The sequence below is a fragment of the Varanus komodoensis genome, unplaced genomic scaffold (assembly GCF_004798865.1).
Source record: "Varanus komodoensis strain SLA01 unplaced genomic scaffold, ASM479886v1 scaffold10, whole genome shotgun sequence".
NCBI lineage: Eukaryota > Metazoa > Chordata > Lepidosauria > Squamata > Varanidae > Varanus > Varanus komodoensis.
The window spans coordinates 5430048-5451252 of NW_025335269.1; the positions used below are offsets into that span (position 1 = coordinate 5430048).

The following is a 21205-nucleotide window of genomic DNA, read 5'->3' on the forward strand; positions in this document are numbered from 1 at the left end:
GATTAGGCCCTTTATTTGCCTAGTACAGAGTGTGACCTAGTCCAAGCAGGACATCAACCGGACCAAAGCCATTCCAGAAAGTTGTTACAAACTCAGGTATTGTGCTTGATGAATCTTTTCTGCTCTACAATATCCCTTCTCACATGCAGAAAAAGGACTCAAAAACAGTAATCAAAATGTGCATATAAAATAGATTTATGTAATGCATTATGAAATTGGCAGTTTTAATTTCTGGTCATGTCCTAATGATCCCCAACATGAAATTTGTTTTTTTCATGGTGTCATGCCTAACGACGCAGAGGAGTCGTTAGCACACATAAGAGAGCAAGAAGCTCCCAGCAAGAGTCAGGCTTTAGAGCAAGAAAATGTCTATTTAGTGCCCATGGCACAACCCCCTCCCCGCTACCTGACTCTGATGACGTTTTTCTCCAGACTGAGCAGAGCTGCATTCCTCAAAAAAATAACACAGCTGTGCAGACCGTGGGACAGCCCGTTGCCATGGAGAATTCCCAGCTGAGGAGAAGACTTCAGCATTTGAGACAATTAGAAGAGAGGCAAAGTCAAAGAAGGAGGGAGAGGAGTTTATCTAGCCCCCATGGGGAGGCGCATTCCCGTCGGGTGAAAAGTGCATCATAAATCTGAGATAGGTCAGAAAGGAGGGGGCAACTGTGTTGCTTAGAACTGACATCAACAGCTCCTGTATTATTCATTGCCTGACCTTTATTGCCTGTTCCTGTGTGAGTAATTAGGAAGAGTGCTCCGGCATGGTAGCCATGCACTGGACTGTTTCACCAGCCTTTAATTTTCTGGATCCATCTGAATCCCCCAGCCCTGTCCCCTGCCCCAAAAATTGGTATTACAGTGGCTACTTCCTAGTGTTTTGGTAAAGAGGTCCATTTTAAGATGTTATATATAGTTTTATTAGAAAAAACAGCAATTTCACAATTCAGCTCTTTACCTACTCTTGGTTAGATACCATCTTTTGATTTATCTTCATTTTTTTTAAAAGCAAGGTCCATTACTTCACCTTTTGTCACCACTATTTTCCTTAGTTCCTTAGACTCCCTTCCTGAAAATGTCAGGTCAGCCACTTGAAGTTGGCTCACATCTTCTAAGGTAGAGACAAAAGTAGGAACTCTATTCAGCTTCTCTACAATCCATTTTGCTCCTTAAGTAGTCCCTTTACCTACCTTGTCATCCAATGGTCCAATTGATTTCCTAGCCAGTTTCCTACTTCTGATGTATTTGAAGAATTCTTTATTGTTGGTCTTGAACTTATTAGTAATTATGTTCCTCAAAATTTGTTTTTGCATCTTGTCTGCTTGAATTTTTTGTGCATATTTGTATTGTTTTTTGTGTTCCTCATTTGATAAGACTTCTATTTTCTGAAGAAAGACTTTCCAATAGGTTCCTTGATGCAGCTTCTAACTATGTTGGTGAACTTTTGGTACTTTTAATGACCTGTGGCATTAATTCTCTCTAAGCTTCCATTATTGTGGTTTGTGCAACCATCAAGCTTTCTAGAGTTATTTGACCCTTCTGAGTTTTCTTTTCAACTTCCTTTTAATAATTCCGTAATTCTGGAGAGGTTTCCTCTATTGAGGTTAAATTTCCCTACATTAGATGTTCTCAGAAATGACCTACCTATATATAAATTAAATTTTATAACACTGCAGTCACAATTTCCCATAAATTCAACAATAGTTAGGTCTTGTACACCAGCTTGCATTTCAGAGCAAGATACTTAGATCCTAGCCTTTAATTTTCTACTTAGTATCCTAAATTTGGCTTCTAGGTCATTGCTGTCAACATGCTCCACGACTACTGACTGTAGTCTTGAACTATTTACCTCTAGTTATATGTTATCTTCAGCCTTCAAACCAGACAGGCAAGTCACTGTGCAGTCTACATCCCCTTAACAAACTCAGTTTTCTATATCTGTAATGATTTAATTACCAACTACCAGAACCCACTCCATCCCTGGCCCAGCCACCTACCATCTAAAAGCATATCCTTGGCACATGAGGATCTGTTCATCCCCGAGGAATGAGTACCTGCAAAGAACTCATTACCCTCTCCCTTGGAGTGATACCCTTCTTGAGTGATGATATTCTCTGTGACAGCAAAGGAGCTGGCACCCGGGGAGAGGAATCTCTCTGTATCATCTCTCTCTCTCATCTCTCTGAAGGCCTTGCCTATCACCTTCTCCATGTCTCTCAGTGTCTCCAGGCCTCAAGGGAACAGGCATGTCCCCTGAAGGCCAGCAGCTCACAGCATCCAGCAATTCCTCACAGGATACTGTCCTGAGATGGATAATTTGTTTGACCTAAAAGTTCTGTACATCTCTCATTATCCAGGAGAACTGAGAAAATGAAGACAGCAAGAAGGGAATGAAAATTATGCTTATGCTTTCAATATTTAGATGCAATATTAATATTCTTATGTTGCTAGGGACTGCAGTGGCAATATGGAAAATAAAGAGATTTGGTGGGCATGTCAGATTATACTGTGATAAATTATGGTGCTTATATGTAGAAGTACAATTTGCATTTATATGCAAAGGAGCACATATCCTCTAATGGCTGGAAGCTAGTAATCACAAACAACATGTTGCCATGTTGAGATTTTGTATGGGCAAATTGTCTCAAAAACAAAACGCAACTCTTGCTGATGTTTTAAAAATGCACCAAGCATTAACGCAAAACAGGTGGAACTTATAATACAGAGAAGGGTTAAGATTGCTGCACAGCAGCCAAAGATGGTGGGGAGAGGAAACTAAACTGCCATTAATATTTAATGGAAGTTTACTTTTATTGCTGCTCACATGAAACAAAAGCACCTGCCTCTGAAGCTTGCATTGGTTACCTACCATTTTTGCAGATGGGACAGCACTGATCCGGTTCATATACAGGGTCTACACAGTCAGTCTGGGGACAAGCAGACACCGTACACACTACCTCACCATCAGCTTCGCAGCGGCATTTCTCACAAGGTGAAACCTGAAAATAAACCCAATTAAATTTTAGACCAGGGGTTGGTAGATGGCAACTCTGAGTGCTCAGCCTAGTTTTACAGAGCCCTAAGACTAGTGTGAAATACTGGCTCAGATGTGTGGGCAAGGTGACACAGGCAATTACCTTCTATAACTACCCTATCAGCAACACACTGGGAGAACCAGCATATGCAAGTATGCCACCTTGAGAAACATACATTGAAAGAAGGATTATAAATTCACAAAACAGTAAGATTAAAATACAGATCAATATGAGTTTCTGTTTATCAAAGATTCTTCCAGCCTATTTTCTTGGGGAAAAGGGAGCCTTTTTGTTTTTGTAAAACAATGGAAGTTGGAAAGCCATGCCCATCTACTTCATATCATTCATGAACCTTCCAGTAGTAGAAAAGTAAAAAGGTAAGAGTGACCAAAGCCAGTGCACGGAAAAGGCATGGGAACAATGTAATCACCAGATTTTTATGAGTTGAAATTACAGTTCCTATTGTCCTCTACTATTTCAGCACTTCCCTGAGTTTTCAGCTACTGCAGAAAGGGGAAATTTTACTTCCCCCCATACAATGAATGCTGTAATTACTGTGGGTCCTGGACAGTTCCCAAGGGGGTGGCTAAATGTGGCCAAGTGAATAATACCACTATCCACTGGTGCTGGTGCCCCATTTGCACCATCTCATTTTGCCACCCAAAGATCTTTTCCTTTTTAACTGTTGGGAATATTTGTGCAATTTGGGACTCCCCCACTCAAAGTGGTACACACTAGCAGGTGAGACCTATTCAAGCTCTCTAAATGAATAGCTCATCTCTCCCAATGCCTGATCATGGGCAAGGCAATAGCTCTCCCTCTTCCCCATCTTGATCCCTCCCATCTCTTCCAAAACATCTCTGCTGACCTGCTTGGTCTGGAAACCTGTGAACAGTGACCTTGAGAACACTTCTGCCTCTCCTGAGTTTCTAAAACTCCCTTCACTGTGTCTTTGGGATGTCCTAGTCAGGCTCACTCACAAGAAAGATCAAGGTGGAAGGAAGGGAAGAAGAATGACAGTGAGCCAGATTGTCTGTAGGCACATTATAGGTTGTCCTGTGTAGCATGTTCTCGGGGTGGTTAATGAACCGTGTGAATAGGCCCATATTCTCACAAAATAAACAATTTGCTGAAAGTAGGCCAAATTACTTAAAAGTCATCTTCTTCAGCATTCTGTCAAAAACAAACCAGTTCAGACATAGAGACACAGAAACAGAGCAAGTCAGAAGGGGTCTCTCAGGCCATCTAGTCTGACCCCCGGTTCCAGCTGGCTCCGCTCACGACATGCCTCCCATATGTGTGTCTAGCCTATCCTTGAACACCCTCAATGATGGGGCCTCAACCACCTCCCGTGGAAGTCCATTCCATACCCTTGGGGTACTAACTGGCAGCAAGTGCTTCCTGGCATCTAAATGGAACCTGGTTTCCTTGACCTTTGCTCCATTGGAGCGCGTCCTGCCCTCCTCTGCAGGGGAAAACAGGTCTCTACCCATCTCCATGTGACACCCCCTCCCATACCTGAATGTCGCTAACAGATCCCCTCTGAGTCTCCTCTTCTCCAGGCTGAAGAGACCCAGTTCCCTCAGTTTCGGCTCATACCACTTCCCTTGCAATCCAGCCACCAGCCCTGTAGCCCTACACTGGACTGACTAACCTGGCTATATCCTTCCTGTAACAAGGGGTCCTAAACTGAACACAATACTCCAGTTGCAGGTGAACCAGAGTTGTATAGAGTGGTAGTAATACCTCTCTCTATCTAGAAGCCACACTTCTGGATATGCAACCAAGGGTGGCGTTTGCCGTCTTGACCACCGCATCACACTGCTGACTCATGTTTAGCCTGCAGTCAACCAGCACCCCAAGGTACCTTTCACAAGTGCTGCTCTCCAGCCACTTGTCCCCTAATCTTTTCCACTACACTTTTTGAAAATTGGGCCATTGACGTCACCCTCCAGTCCTCTGGAACTTCACCTGTTCTCCACGAGGCCTCCAAAATGGAAGCCAGCGGGCATGAGAGAACCCCTGCCAACTCTCAAAGTACTCTCAGGTGTAACCCATCAGGGCCTGGTGCCTTTGTAATGTCCAGTGCCCTGAGGAGCCCCTCGACTTCTAGGGGGGGGTGACTCTAATCTGTGCCCCTAAGTCCCTGGCCTCATCTAATCTCCCATGTGGATCTCCCCCGTCCTGCTTTGGGGAGAACACAGAGGCAAAATAGTCATTTAGCATCTATGCCTGTTCCCTTGCATCAGTCACTGTATCCCCTTCCTCCTTATTTAGCAATCCCACTACCTGTCTCCCCTTCCTCTTGCTATTTACATGCTGATAGAAGCCCTTTTTGTTGCTCTTGGTATTCTTTACAAGTCTCAGCTCGTAATCAGCCTTAGCTTTCTGAAGAATCCTTCAGCAATGGGCCTCCTCCTCCTCCTCCTCCCGGTATACCCTTTTGTCTATTTGCCCCAGTACCCATTTCCTACGGAGGTTCCTCTTTTGTCTAATCCCTCTAACCACCTCCTTTTGCATCCATGGCAGCACTCTCCTCCGCCTCCCCATCTTACTAACTAGAGGTAACATCAAGGCTTGTGCCTCCAAAACCTGCCACCCCTCCTCAACTCCCTTGCCTTCCAGTAACCTCTCCCAGGAGACTTTCCCCAGTCTGGCCGTCAGTTGGCCAAAGTTGGCCCTCTTGAAGTCCCAGCTTCAAGCTCGACCTGCTATATGTTTACCTCTATCTTTACATTCCAGTCTTGCCTTTCATCCCACCAAGTTTCCGTGATCCCCACCAGGTCATACACTCTTATTCCCAGGAGAGCTTCAAACACTTCCTGCTTATTACCCATGCTCCTAGCATTGGTGTACATGTACCTCAGCTCCTTCCCACAGTTTTCTTTCTTTGGAATCCCCAGCCTCCTCCTTCCTCCCATCTTCCCTGATACCAGCCCCATCTTTGTAGGAGTCCTGTCAGCTCCTGCAGTACCTGTACCTCCCAGAGACCTGATCCTCTCCCCTCATTTGTCCAGTGTGGACAAGTTTCTGGGGGGCCTGAACCCCCACCCCCCGGACTCAGTTTAAAGTCTTCCAGACGAAGCTCACTAGAGCATCTCCGAAGGACCTTTTCCCCATCCTTGTGAGGTGCAACCCATCCCTTGCCAGAAGTCCATTAGCAAGAAATCGGGTGCCCTGTTCAAGGAACCCTAAGTGTTCCTTCTGGCACCACACCCTAAGCCAGTCGTTCACCTCGGTGACCCTCCTTTCCCTGCCTGCCCCAAATTCCTGGACTGGTAAGATAGATGAGAAGGCCACTTAGGTCTTTATGTCCCTGAGTTTCTTCCCCAAGACCTCAAAGTCCCCGCCCACACCCTGCCTGGCTATGTCATTTGACCCCACATGGATCACCAGAAGCAGCTGGTGACCCCCGGAGGGAACAAGATACTTCACTCTATCCTTCACATGGCGGATGTGTGTGCCTGGCAGGCAACAGACCTCCCTCGCCTCAGGGGCAGGGTGGCACACTGTCGCCTCAGTGCCCCTCAGCAGGGAGACCCTGGTGATAATCACCTGCCGCCATCTCTTCCTTGTGGTGGTAGGTGGCCGTGTCCTGGCCCTCACCTCTCCTGCAGTGACCTCCTGGCCACATGTGGTCCCAGGCTGACGGTCCTGCTGGTCCCCCAAAGCCTCATCAGCCCCAGCCTCCCCAAGTGGAGAGAATCTGTTTCCCAGCTCCAAATTGGCATCAGAAGGAGCCATGCTGGCCTCCTCCTTCTATGGATGACATGCCTCCATGTCTCCCCGGCTGTTCCTCCTGTCTCCCCTCCTTCAACCCTCTGTCTGTAGGGAGACTGCTCCTGGGGGGCCTGGAGAGCTCTCTCGGCCCTCAGGCAGCTTTCCTCCTCCTCTAGGAGGGTCACAAGGTTGCACTGAGGGCAAGTGTATCCCAGCCTCTCCTGAGGGAGAAGAACGAACATGTCGCAGCTGTCGCAGCAGACAGCAACACCCGTGACTCCCGCCAAGGCCATCTCCTGGTCTGCCATTGGGAACCTTTCAGAGACCCTGCCTTGTTCCCCCGTCTTGTCTGTCCTGCGCTACTCTTCACTCGCCCAGTTCTTCCAGACAAAAACCCACACACAGAGAAAAGGACAAAATGAAAATGAAAATAATTTTTAAAAACCTACCCCCAGGAAAGGGACTCCCCGGGCAGCCTGGGCTGCAGCTAAGGGATGCAGACAAGGGCCGACACCTTATAAGCCTCACAGGCCACTGGCCCCACCCCTCTGCTTCCTCCTGGCCTCTCTGGCCCCGCCCCCTTCCTCTCCGCTGCTCCTGACCCTCTGCTCCCCTGCCCAGCTCCTACCTTGCCTTCGCCAGTCCCCTGGCCACTCAGCACACTCTCCCAGCCTCTGCCTCTGCTGTTCTGCCAAGAGGCAAGAGCCAAAAAGACTTCAATAAAGAATGGATATCTGCTATCCACTGGGGGAGATAGGTTCTTCCAATGCCACATAATAATTATCTTGGTTATTCTGTATGATCAAAGAATATATAACTCTTGATATAAGGATAAATTCGATGTGGGACGCCCAATACACCTTGCAAAAAGAGTAATGAGCTAGGATTTCCCCACAATTTAAGCTTGAGTAAAAAGGTAAAAACAATACTTACAACCTAGTACCTTCATAGGCATCTTATGGCATTAAGCACTGTTAATTACATAATTGCTGGAAAAATAAGGAACCTAGAACCTCCCAAGTTTTCCATCAATTCAAATACTAACTTTCACGTTGTGTCCAAAGGGCAACTGAGTACTGAGAATCTGTATCACAGCTTGAAACAGAAACAGATAAATATATGTCCAATGATATGCTTGTAAATGTGGCAAGTTATACCTGCCTTCTATAGTTAACTACAATTTATTTAATGAAAAATGGGCTGGGCGTCCTTGCCAAAGTAAATTCCTGAATAATTTATAAGATAACTTGATTAGATGTAGGCATAAAGTCAGATGTAGGTATAAAGTCAAGATTTAAGACCTCTTAAAATATTTATCAGTATTGGAGTTTGATCACATTATCTTGCCCAAATATGTAAGAGAATTCTAGATCACCTATGTTAATAATACTTCAAGTTGTACCATTTTAAAAATGAGTAATTGAGAAAGCTTTCTGGGAAGTATTTTGTCAATACAGACAAAAGAATCTGGGCACCACATCAGATCCATAGGTCCTAAAACATATCAGAGGTACCTTCAGAGCCGAAAGGCATCAAATCAGATTTGTCTTAGTACATGGAGTAAACCAATAAAATGTCAGTATTAAAAAAAGATGAGGAATAGAATGTTTTATCTTATCAATAAAACAAAAGTAATCTGCATACAAACCCACTTTTTAGTCAATCTCACTTAATATAATTCTTTAGATATTTTAAGAGTTTCTAATAGCACAAGGAAACATTAAAATAAATGAGGCAAAGCGCACCTTTGAAATGCACTCTGCATGCCTATCTACTTAAATGTTATAAAATTCTATATTACATTATAGGAATACACATTTCGTGCCAAAGGTGCATGTTTCTGTATGTGTTTCTATGCACATTCAATTTAAATTTGTCATCTAATTCTTCTGAGATCTTCTAATAGCCACTGAAACATTCTCTCTGTGTAGAAAATACTCATTTTTAAGCATTTCTCCCACCTACTCTCACTGTCCATTCTCATTTCTCCAAGTGAGAAGCAGAAAGCAACAATAATATTTTGATACAATTCTAGACAGAACACCAGATTCCAATTTAAATTCCAGACCTTGAGCACTAAAAGTGCTGATGTGGCATATTCTCTTATATATGGTTCCAGGTAACCTTGCTTTGGATAGGAGTTTTCTGTGACTGAGCCAATTTCCCAAATTCCAATTTCTGTGGAATTCTCTCTCCTCCCTGGGGGGATTAGATGAGTTTCTCTATAGTTTGCCTATTCTGGAGTGGTTAAGATTGTTTTGCTCAGCCTTTAATGATTGTTAATGAGAAGCTGAGTGATGGTCCTATCCTTATTCATTTATTTAAGTTTTACCCAGTCCTTTATGAAAAAACATCCCAAGATGGCTTACAGTGATTATGTCTTGTTGCTTTGTTTTAAAGGTTGTTATTAAAATTATTAAATAGTTTTAAGTTTTGTATTGTACATTGTCTTGAGGGTCTATTTGCTGGAAAGCAGCAAAAATATGTTCATTGAGAAATAAAAATGATTTGACAGGTTATTCCCATGGCATTTCTTTCTGATAACGCTGATTTTACAGGGAGTCAGGTACTTCAATTAAAATGAATGGCACTTAAAACTGCTTACTTTGGCTCCACTTATATTCACTACAGATACAATGAGGAAGTTTTAAGTGAATATACATTTTAGTTAATGTAGGCATTGCAGTCTGCAAATACAGAAAATATTTTTAAAACAGTTGCCTCATGCAAAAGGAGTCACAGCTGCTCAATAGTTCAACCGTGTGTTTCACTGTTGAACCAACATCCAGAGTTTCTTTACATCTATTTTCTTGCCCAGTGCATCTATTCTGCTTATTTTCTTGACATATTCAGCCTTTCAGGTCCATGGCATTTATTCATGTGTTGGCAGTTACCTTAACACAGGTCCCTTATTAAGAGCATCCTCCTTCTAGCAACCTAGGCATTTGCCAAGTTCAATCACTCTCCCACACTTAATGCTTTCAGTGTACCTTTTACATATGTCTCTTCCCCTTCTATCCTTCTAAATCTAGATACTCTGAATCTGTGATCTGAGGGCTAACCACGCATAACTTTAAAGCCATATGTATCAGGTAAAACTATTTTGGTTTTACTGAAGAGAAAGTATAGTGCTCCTAGCCTGAGTTTAGAGGGGCTTTAACTTCCCCAACCCCCCTGCTGTCATGATATGGATCTGAACACCTTTATCTGCAAAAAGCACAATCCAGCACAATGTTAGGTATGATGCACATGTCTGGAAATTTTCAGAAGCACTAGTGATAAATAATTGTCAGCTAAATTATTTTAAAAAGCACTTCATTCAAACTGAATGGCAGAACAGATTAAAGTCTTAAAAACTTTATTCAGATTTAAAATATATTTTAATCATGACTGTTACCCACCCTGCTGCCAACCTTGCAGCCATTAAGAAAACCAATTGGTCTATTCAGGCTCAGTTCACTTTATCCTTATATGCAGCTCTCACAACCAGCTTTATTCAGAATCAATCTGCAACTAACAGAGACAGATTCTTGTTTCTCTCCTCAGTTATTTCTGGCATTTAGCTTCTGCACTGCAAAATCTTCTCAGGCCAATGTTCTAGCTAATAACAGCTTTGTGTGCCATAGTACTATTTCTTCATGCCAAAGCAATCTGTACTCTCTCTCTATAGGTATGAAGCCTGTGAACAGGGCTGCCAACTTTTAACCTGCACAATCTCCTATCTCATGGCAAAGTCTGATGGGCTCAGATTTTCCTTGCCACAGTGCTGCAATGACACAAGCACTGTCCTTCATAGCTGCTGTGATATGAAATCAGTCTTATTCATAGGGACCTATTAAACATCTTATCAAGTACCTCTTAAGGAATTAGAAGTGTACAACTATCACTAAGGTTTAGCAACCTTACTTTTGGCCCTTCTATGGCTTCTGCCCCTGAAGAAATGGCTTATGCTCTTTTTACTACACAGCTGCTAACAAGGTCAAAGGCATCCTTTTACAACTAAGATTCTATGTCAAGTTGCTTTAATCTGTTTCCTCATTTTACACCTCTCAACTGGCACAAATCTAAACTGTTTCTATTACCCATACTAAACACTTGCCAGACTGACAATGTGGAAAGCTTCAAGGTCCTAGTCTTCTTTGAGTCTGACCATTAAAGTGCTTGAGAAACTCCTTGGTTAACTTCCATGACTCTTCTGGTCCCTCCCTCCCACTACAATTCAGAATAAGCAATTTTACCTTATACATTATGCCGAGCCTTCAGGAGTTCACCACAAAACAAAATAAGCAGGCAAAATCTAGAGTCCCAAAAAATCAGAACACTTGTATTACAAAGCAGAAAGATTTTATATACTCAGAACTGTGACTTCTTTAATTTGCTGAATTCTGCATCTGATAGTACCTTCTGCCTTTGCCAAATGTGACACTACCCCCCTCCCATAGAAGGAAACAAACAAAAATCACTGATGCTCCCAGATTAAATATATACAACACTATCCAGGTTAGTTCGGGGGTGGGGGGAGGTTGTTGCGAGGTATACAACTTTCCTGTGGGAGGAAAGCTTTCTCACTTTCATGTAACATTCCATGTGAAAGCTGAGGTGACACCATCTGTGGCATTTCATTATGTATAAGTTAAGTTTCAACCAGGTACTTTAAGATGAAACAAGATATTAATGCAGACATAAGCCATTCTGGGAACTGTTTAGCTTGTCTCTCAGCCAAAAAATACTTCAAATAAATACATTAAATTAAAAAGCCAAGCATCCCCATCACTCAGCTTGTGCATTTACCCAGGAATGCCACTGTTATTCAGCCAGAATGTAAAATATATTTTTGCTCTTATCATAGTAAGAAATAAATATATCACCTGCTTCAGAAGTGATGCTCATGCACTGAAACACAGTTTGAGCAGGGCTTGACTGGCTAGCCCATCCCGTGTCAGGATGCATGACAGGATGCCCTGTCCCTGATGCCCACATGTTGGGTGCAAATGTCTGGGCTGAGGAAACCTTTGCATGCACAACTGAGATTGCAAACTCTCTGTGAGGTTTTTGCTTTCCGGATGATATGGATGCCTTCACATATACAGAGGCATGTCTTTTTTGCTGTAGACATTTGTACTGAACTGTGGCACCTGGAAACAGAGGAAGCTGGCGTGTGGAATGGTGAGGGTAGGACCAAGTGGCACAGTGCCACCACTTCACCTTTTTGTGAAGAGGGTTTTAGAAGTTCTACTTCCTCTAGAATTCATTCTATTCTAACCACTATTCTACCATTATTATTCTACTGTCCTACTTAATGGGTTGCCTGTCTTTTCAATTCAGGGATTCACATAACTAATTTTAAATGGGCCAGTGAGCTACAGCATCTATTTCTGTCTTTCCGTGGCACAGTATTAGCCAAACATATCACATAGTTGAAGTATTCCCTTCTTTCAGGCCCTTCCCACATCTCTCAGAATCACCATCCCTTACAAATTCAGCTAAGAAATGGAGGAAACTAATGGGGATTTTGGAGGACTTGCAAAGACACAGACTAAGCAGAAATGGGGAGAGATCCTGATTTGGATATGAATTATCTTGCAACTTGCTAGCATGGCGTATCTTCTCTGCTAACAGCAGATACATAAACACTATAAATCTAGATTATATGGGATAATCTATTAAGGGTGTTGAATCAGAAGAGACATAACTCAGTGCAAGTAGTCAGACTAAGAAATCCTTAGATTCCTTCTAGGCAAATAATCCAAATGATTTCATATTGTTGTGAAAAGTATAGTAAATCTTGTTAAAGAAACTAAAATCATATGAATCAAATTACATAATAGCACTATGGGGACAATAACCAAGTCTTCCAAATCCAAGACCAACATTTTGTAAAATCCATCCCCCAACCGACTCTCCTCCTTCCATAATATTCACATTGGTCTGCCATTTTTCACTTTTCATCTATCCCCTGTGGCTGTCTATTGGCACAGCTTCAGAAGCAAGCCAGAAATAGCTATAACTATCCAGACTATGGAAGTGCCCTGGTCAAACCATTGTCCTAATATGCACAGTTCATCCTCAACAGTTGCAAAATAAATACCTGGTTATGTGTAAAGGACAGAATGACAGATTCACTGCACTAATTGCTAATGACAATGTAAATGTTTATATGGACAGGAATGCATTCTTGCATAAACACTCAGCAATATGGTATATATACTGCACAGTCTCGATTTATATGGACTAATTTTTCTTCAGTTATGATGAATGTTCTGATAGTAATATTTTCTAGAGGACAAGTGAAGGGGAAGAAATGCTAAAGCAACATCAACTCTGCCCCTTTTAGATTGCCTTAGGCAATCTTATGTGAGTATTCCTGGACCAAATGCCAGTATATTTCTTTTAAAAGCTACAGAAAAAAAAATCAGTCCTTTTTTTCCATTCAAACAGATGCAAAATTATAATTTTGCAGGAAGCAGGAAGCAAACTCTTCCGTGCAAGTAGACAATCATCTACAGGGTGAAAATGGCATAAGTCAGAAAGGTGAGCTGCTCCTCTCTGCTTCATCTCCAGAGCAGACAACATTGCAAAATTCCCCTCCTCCTCCTCTAAAAAAATGATCTTTCAGAAAGCTGTTTTAGAGCCTTACAGGTTTCACAGGAGATACACCTCCATGTAAATATGCTTAGGAATACAAGAGCAATGGAGCACAGGGTTGGAAAACAGGTTTCACATGCCAAAAGCTTTCTTGTACCTATGTTCTGCATGAAGCCCTAAACCTGTCTAGTCAGGTTTAAAGTTGTACTTTTTCACAAAGCCCTAAACAACACAAGACCAAGATATTTAAGAGAACTTCTGTTCCCTAACTTGCTTGGCTGCTGTGTTCACCAGGTGATATTCCCTGGTGGTATCCAAGATTTTGGATTTACAAAGTCACTCATGGAGGTGCAGATCAGGTTTATATTGTCAGAGTGCTCACACCTTGGAGCTCCCTACCTCTATAAATTGGACAGATGCCAACCCTTCTAGGTTTTTAGCACCTATTGAAAGTATACTTTATCCAGCTGGTATTCCCAGGCTTGTCCTCTATATGAAGACTTATTTTAGTGCATTGCTTAAATATTTAATATAAGTGATGCAGGAAATATAATTAAACAAACAACCAGTGGAGCAGCAGCAATTGTAGCTGTACTGGTGGAAAAGATTACAGTAGAAAAGAATGGACGTATGCTATGGCTCTTTCTCCTTCCATCACTAGCAAAACAGAATACCGGCAGAAAGCTGAAACACTGGTTCTGACTGCTTTTATAAGTTTGCCCTATTTATTTCATGGGACATCAATTTAACTGTTGCGACTTAATATGCTTCTCAGCTTGGTCCACATATGATAAAAGAAGAAAACAGCTCCGGGCTGCTTATGATTCACCCTCCCCATGGTTACATAATGTGTGGAAGTTATAACTTTCCTTTATAAAGTAATTTAGAGTTAGGGTAAAGGGCATGAATTAAAGTTTAATGCAGTTATGTTATATACCATTATACTACATTTCAATTACAGCAGGTTTACCCTTGCTAATACAAAACGGAACCAATCATTATACTTTTTACTCTGCCATGAAACTGAAATAGAGAATTTGAAAGTGACAGAGCTCTATACTTATACAAACTGCAAAGTAAATAATAAAGAACCTGAAAAGTTTCCAATCCAACACTGACTTGTATTCTTCAGTGGCAGTATTAAATCTGTTACCACGTGAGTAGCAACATTAGGATTGCCTCTTGCCTTTCTGTTATCACAGAATCAGTGAAAAACTTTAGATCAGGTAAGATAATGTGCTCTGAATTTGGAGTTTCATGAATTCTTGGTTGAAATAAACATACAAAAAATCTCCTTTGTGATTAGGTGTGCCCTCTTCTATATACCGAAGTAAGTTTATACACTCTGGAAGGTGCTGAAATCAGTCAAGCAAGAATGAATAGCTTTCCTTCTCCTGGATGACACAGAGGAAGTCCATGAAATCAGCATCTATGCCTATGCGCTCAGCCTGAAGTAAAAACCCTGGGACACATTATTTTATGACATAACCTGTATAATCCTCCAAAACAGAAGTTCAATGGCAAGTGTCTGGAAGAGTCCTGTGTGAGACTACTGGGTACAGTTTATAAATCCAATAAATAAATAAGATAGAACAAACTGTGTAGTACAGAAAATACTCAATTTTACAATTTGTTAAAAGTGCAGTTTTGTCTGTAAAGAAGAAAAAGGCTAACTGTATGACTAACAATATGAAGATGTTTAATATAAGGAGAGAGTATGTTAATACTAAGGACTTTTTAGTTTAAGTGCAGAGTGGGACAGGACATTCTTAGTTGCTTACTTTTCCTTGATAATTGTAAATATCTTCTCTTATTTTTCTAACTTTATAAACCTTGGGGATTTTATTATGGAATTGTATTTGTAATAGCAGTTAAAGGTTGATTGAACATTAGAAGTAGTTTGATCAGAAAAATAAAAAATCCCCTTCAGTTTGACACACACAGCTGAAAAAGCAAAGGGGTGTATGTAAATAGGTGGCTGATTAGTTAACTTTTGCTGCAAGCAGAGTAAGATAAAAATACAAAGGCTGTCATCTGATTAAAGAAATCTTGGTTGATTAATCATATGTTTTTATGGATTACTGAATTAAATATGCATGGATTTCCATATGAATAAACTGTTTTAAAGGGAAAAAGCATTCTTCATTTTTAGATTATTCAGGTATCATAACAAAACATTCCAAAAGAGGCCTTCTTTCTTGTGGAAAGGGGAATGCCTCTTCTATCAATTATGAACTGTTTCCTCAGTTATGAAGCATGTTCCATCACTTTTGGTTTGTGAATATTTATATTAATATGTTTGAACAACCTTCTGCTTGGTTCAATATCAACAACTTTTAAAATTATCAACCTATATGGAGACTGGAATCAGTCCTTGGATTTTCCATATTAGGGGCTTTTCCTCTTTCTCCCAGGCAAAGATTGACTACTGATCATTGTACTTATGATCCTCTGAAAATGTTATGTGAACGTGCAACATGTAATTCATTCACTATTAGTTTGTTACGTGTGATGCTTTAATTCTAAGTATACTTTCTGTGAGAACCTGGTCTAGGTTGACATGTATGTTCATTTCAAGATGCTTTATGTTTTTCAGTTACTACTCAAGGTCTTGCCTAGATTTCAGTAGTTTCAAATGAATGGCTCATATATCAAGGCCGGGGTGGGGATAATTCAAAGGGAGACTGAACCTAAGAAATTGAAAGAAGACTGAGACTTGGAAGGGCAGCAATGAAGGAACTAGAAAAGATCATCAAGTATAAGGATTTTTCACTGGAGAAAGATCATTCATACCATTGCATTCCCAAGGACTACGTATGGGCATGAAAGCTGGGCAGTGAAGAAAGCTGGCAGGGAGAAAATTGATGCAATTCTAACATGGTGCTGTAGGACAGCTTTGCAAATGCCCTGGACTGACAGAAAACGAAAAAGTAGAACCTAGATCAAATCAAACCAGAGCTTTTTGAAGAAGTGAAAATGACAACCCTGGGACTGTCATACTTTGGACACATCATGAGAAGGCAAGACTCCCTGGAGAAGCCAATCATGGTAGAGAAAGTCGAAGGCAGAAGAAGAAAACCAGATAAAAGATGGATTGACACCATAAAGGAAGCCATAGTCTTACATTTAGAACAACTATGCAGGGATGTCACAGATAGGAAATGTTGGAGGGTTTTCATTTGTATCATTTCTTTAGGTTAGAGACTACTTGATGCCACATCTATAAATTTCAACTGTAGATGAAGCTGTAGATGATGACTGGAAAATTTGTTGGGATACAGAATAATAGCATGGTGGGCATGTCATGAGCGGAGCCGGCTGGTGCCAGGGGTCAGACTAGATGGCCTGGGAGACCCCTTCTGACTCACTCTGTTTCTATGTTTCTATAATTCCCCTTTTCCTGAACTTCCATAGATAGATATTTTCAGTCTCTTTGAAATTTGTGGACTTGAATGTATTGGTTATATTTGTTCAAAATCCCTTGGCAATTTTATTTTAATTTTTATGTTTCTTTTTTACCTTTACCTTTCTTTTTCTGTATTTTATTTATGTCAAGAAAACAAGAAACTAATCTTAAAGAAAATTCAACTGTTGAGATCAAATTATAATCATGCTAAAATATTCAGCTGAAATGTAATCTAATGATTGACAAACAGTGCAAGACAACTGGCCTATGATTGATACCTACAAGTTCTTCTGAGACAGCACAGCTAAAAAGGTGCACACTCTGGCCTCATCCACCACTCAGAGGTGTAAGGGAACAGAAAACCTAAAATTCCTGACACCTGGGAAGAACATCATAGCAGGCCTGCCTTACCCCAGCCATCAGTCTGAAAAGGAGCACTTGTAGGGCCTTGTTTCCTCCCAGCCTGACAGAAAAAGCATGTTCTGTTACTCATGGGCTGCAGAACAGAAGGGAAAATCACAGTGAGAGGTGGTGAGCTCTTCCACACTAGAGACTGTGGGTATTGTAAAAACAATAAAAACTAGTAAGGGGAGCACAGAGAACAAAAGAGTTATGTGTGGGTGCCATATGAGGGACTCTTGTCTTAAGACTGCAAGATCAAGCTATAAGAGAACTATAAAAATAAAGTAAAACCAAAAGTTTTCTAAAAGGTTAAAATATACACACCTCATTTGTTAATCACTTGACTTGTGCCTAGGTAAAACCCATATAAATTTTGCATACTACAGCACTTTATGGATGTAGTATCCAAACAGCTATTCCAATTAAGTTTGCAGGGATGAAGTATTCTGATTCATCCTGATTTTTTTTTGTTGTTTTACATAAGAATCTGAATAATACAGATGCTTTGATTTTTAAAAAATCCTCTTAGGTGTACATGAATGCCACTTACAACAAAAAGGAGATAACAGTACAATTATGACTTACGTTTTCATTTTCTTCCTGAGAATATTAGGTACTTGTTGAAGCTGTAAATTTCTTTATAACTATTTCCTTGCTGCCTCTATTTCCAATGTATACATAAAAGGCCAGTTTGCACGTTCACCAGGGGTAAATCAAGCCGCAGTAGGTTGAAGTTAGCATGTAGTGGGCAGCATTTGCCAAATTAGCCTGCTGAGTGTGGCTTGTCATATCAGCTGAATACAAATGACATGGCTTTTTGGAGGGAGAAACAATCCTCAAGTACCCCAGCAACAGCCCATGAGTGATTATGCAAGCCAGGTCAATCTGGCGCTGGCCAGGAAATACTCAGGGAATTCACACTTGCCCTACCCCATGCATGGCAGTAGTGTGTGCTGCCTCATTTCCATAATTATCCACATTGTTCACAGGCTATATCTAAACCCGGCACAGGTGGTTTCCAAACCAATTCAGAACCCTAAAACTAACCACCAGTTTGCAGGATTGTTTGGAAGCCCACCTAGTTGGATTCAGATAACAAAGCAACCCACATGGAGTACAATTAATTATGGAAATTAGTCAGCAAATGTATGTCATGCACAGGACAGGGAAAACTGGCCGCTATGGAATCACATAAACTGGCCACTATGGAATCATTGACTTTTCATCCCATGCATGAACTCCCTTGCCTCCTTTACCCTAGTATGGCATTTGGTTACCTTTGGTTAACACAAAAACAGAGGCATTCCAAAAGCAGCTTTTAGAATCCCCCTTCATTCCAGAGTTAACCCTAACCTTGGTCAGACACAATGCTAGATCAGTATAAATGGAAGCAGACGAAATTCATCTAAGGGGTGCAGGGGTGCAGTTATGGATAAGCAGAAGCCACCTAATTACACAGTAATATCTCATCTGCTCTAATCTCAGGAACTAATTTCTTAAGATTTGAAGTTTGATTAAGACAATCACATAAAACTACATATGACATGCACTTGTGTTAAATTGTGGAGATTACGATCTTTAGTGAGGGACCAAGGAAGCAAAGGAAAAAAGGGCTTCTTAGTGTTTTCCACTGTGCTCAAGAGAAGCAACAGTGACCAACAGAGAAAGGGTAAAATAGTCCCACACCATGTTACCTCTTCCATTCAAGATTGAATTCTGCTATGGCCTCAAGTTTTCTAAACGGTTAGGAAAAACATGTATGCAACTGCACAGCATGTGTAATTCCAGCTGTAGAGACATGCTCTCCAAAAAGCATGTAGATGTAATTATCTACATACATATAAAGGAAAAAACCTTTTGTAATCAACATGCAGGCAAATTCTGGTTGATTCCAAAGTCCCAAATCACTGTAATGTTCTAGAGAGCACAAATTATATTTCCCAGGATAATAAAAATACTGCCTCATTTGGAAGAGAGCTTTATCAGATAGAAATGTTGACCCTGGTTAAACTCACCATATAATGGTTCCTGAAAGTATTATACCAAAGGTGTATAATCACTCTGACAAGTATAAGGTTACATAACTCTGACGTTCTCATTCAAAGAGCCACAAAATGTGTGTGTGTGTGTGTGTGTGTAGGAGGGAATATAGTGAACCACATCACATAAATACATCCTTTATAGCACATTCTTATTCACAGGTAGCATGCTCACCTCCCAAATGAAACTTTGTAATGATCATAAAACAGGAACAATATTCTGAAAACACAATCCACAGGTCTCTATTAAATGGCTTAACTTAAATGTCACTCTTGGAAGACTTAACTGTGATTATGGCCTTTAAATATTTAATTATATAACATGGAAATTAAATAATAACCATGTTCTTAAACGTTATTTCTTTTTACTCAACAAAAAAGGTTCTTGTTTTTTCAGGACCACAAATTAATGGAAGATCTAAAATAGTCTCAAATTTTAAAAAATTGAGAAAATGAAAAACAACAGGAGAGGCCATTAGAATAATCGACTGAAATATCCTCAGTGGAAATCCACCATCACCGCTGACACTGCCTTACCATGAATTCTTCCAATGTCTGATAGATTTTCCCACGAAATTCACAGTAGTTTTTCCTTTCTTTGCACAGTGGGCAACACTGACTAGTGTCTACATGAATACAACGAGGATGGAGTCTAGGACACTCAGGTTGAATGCACAGAGGACCCTCTTCAGTGCAAAGGCAAGGGCATGCAGATGGGCCTGGAGTAAACTTTTCCCCAATAGCATAAACAAAGCCACTCTCATCCACACAGCCTTTTCCACGGTAATCTGGATAAGCGTATTCCTCTGGAGGTTCAGGGGTCATGCTAGCAACAACATCCAAAAGGGAGGGATCTTCGGCGGCTGGAAGTTCCTCCCGAGCAGCATCAATTTGATCTTGGGCTTGGAGGCTTCCAAACTTACTGCTTGTTGCCTGGCTACTCAGAGCCTGTTTTTGCTTTGTCCAAGATTCTTTGTTAGCATAATTTCGGTTGATTTTGCTCTTCCAGTCTCTGGCACTTTCCTCCCTCCCATTTCTGCCCATTTCATTCATTTTCCCTGGTCCAGTCTGATTCTGGCTTTCCCGGGCTGATGTGTGGTCCCTCTTTTCCTGGCTTGCTTTAATTTCCTGCTTGTCTTGAGCCTTGGTCAGTTTTTGCAGAGGTGTAGTGGAGCTACAGAGAGCAACCATCAGGCAGCAGGTCACAAGAAGGGAACTAGAGAGAGCCCCAATTGCCATTGCAGTATTGCTGGGCATCACCTAAGGAATCCCAGAGGGGCAGAACATGTTTCATTCACATCAAAGGGAGCTGCTTTGTCAATCCACAGTCCCTAGGAAAGAGATCAGTTAGGACATTTCAGAACACAGTCCGCATTTTCTGAACAATAAATAGCATATACACTTTCATCTGTCATACATATGACAGGGAAATTTATTTCAGATTACAACACAGCTATGGAATTGTTTGGCATTCATGCATAGGTTGATGCTTCTCAGCCTCAATTCCCTATCTCTTAGATAAGAATAGTGACCTACATCATTCTAAACAGCTTGCAGGGTTTTTTAAAGACAGGTCAGAGATTTGGCATCTTAATCACTGTAAATCACCAGAGGAGAAAAATCAATATAAAGCTTAAGGGCATCCAAAACATCTGGATAATCAGACATTTATACAAAAAGCATACTATTTATAAAATGATTAAAGGGGGAGCTTCATGTTAGAGATATTTCACAGTATACTAGGATGAGAATGAGTTGCAAATAAGGTACACTTTTAAATCTTGATTTTACATTTGGAAAAAAAGTCATGTAGCTAACTCTGTGCAAACTGGATGCACATGGAAAGAAATAAAATTTTCCAAATGATAGCAGAGCTCACTACTCTCCAATATATTTAATTTTTCTGGCTGCACAGACCATGATTTTTATTAATCTTCCATTCACTTTGGCAGTGGCCTGCTAGTGAATAAATTATAATCTTTCCTTTTTTTAAAAAACCTATGTATAAAATCCCACAC

General features: G+C 41.0%; 1 protein-coding gene across 1 annotated transcript in view; it reads right to left on the reverse strand.

Moving 5' to 3' along the window:
- Positions 1-20444, reverse strand: part of VWC2 (von Willebrand factor C domain containing 2) — a 118543-nt gene extending 98099 nt beyond the window's left edge. The window contains exons 1-2 of the mRNA XM_044418986.1: positions 19725-20444; positions 2870-2999 (exon numbers count right to left, since the gene is read on the reverse strand). Of these exons, the coding sequence (XP_044274921.1) occupies positions 2870-2999; positions 19725-20444 (850 nt within the window). The remainder of the gene's footprint in view (positions 1-2869; positions 3000-19724) is intronic.
- Between the last annotated feature and the right edge of the window lie 761 nt (positions 20445-21205).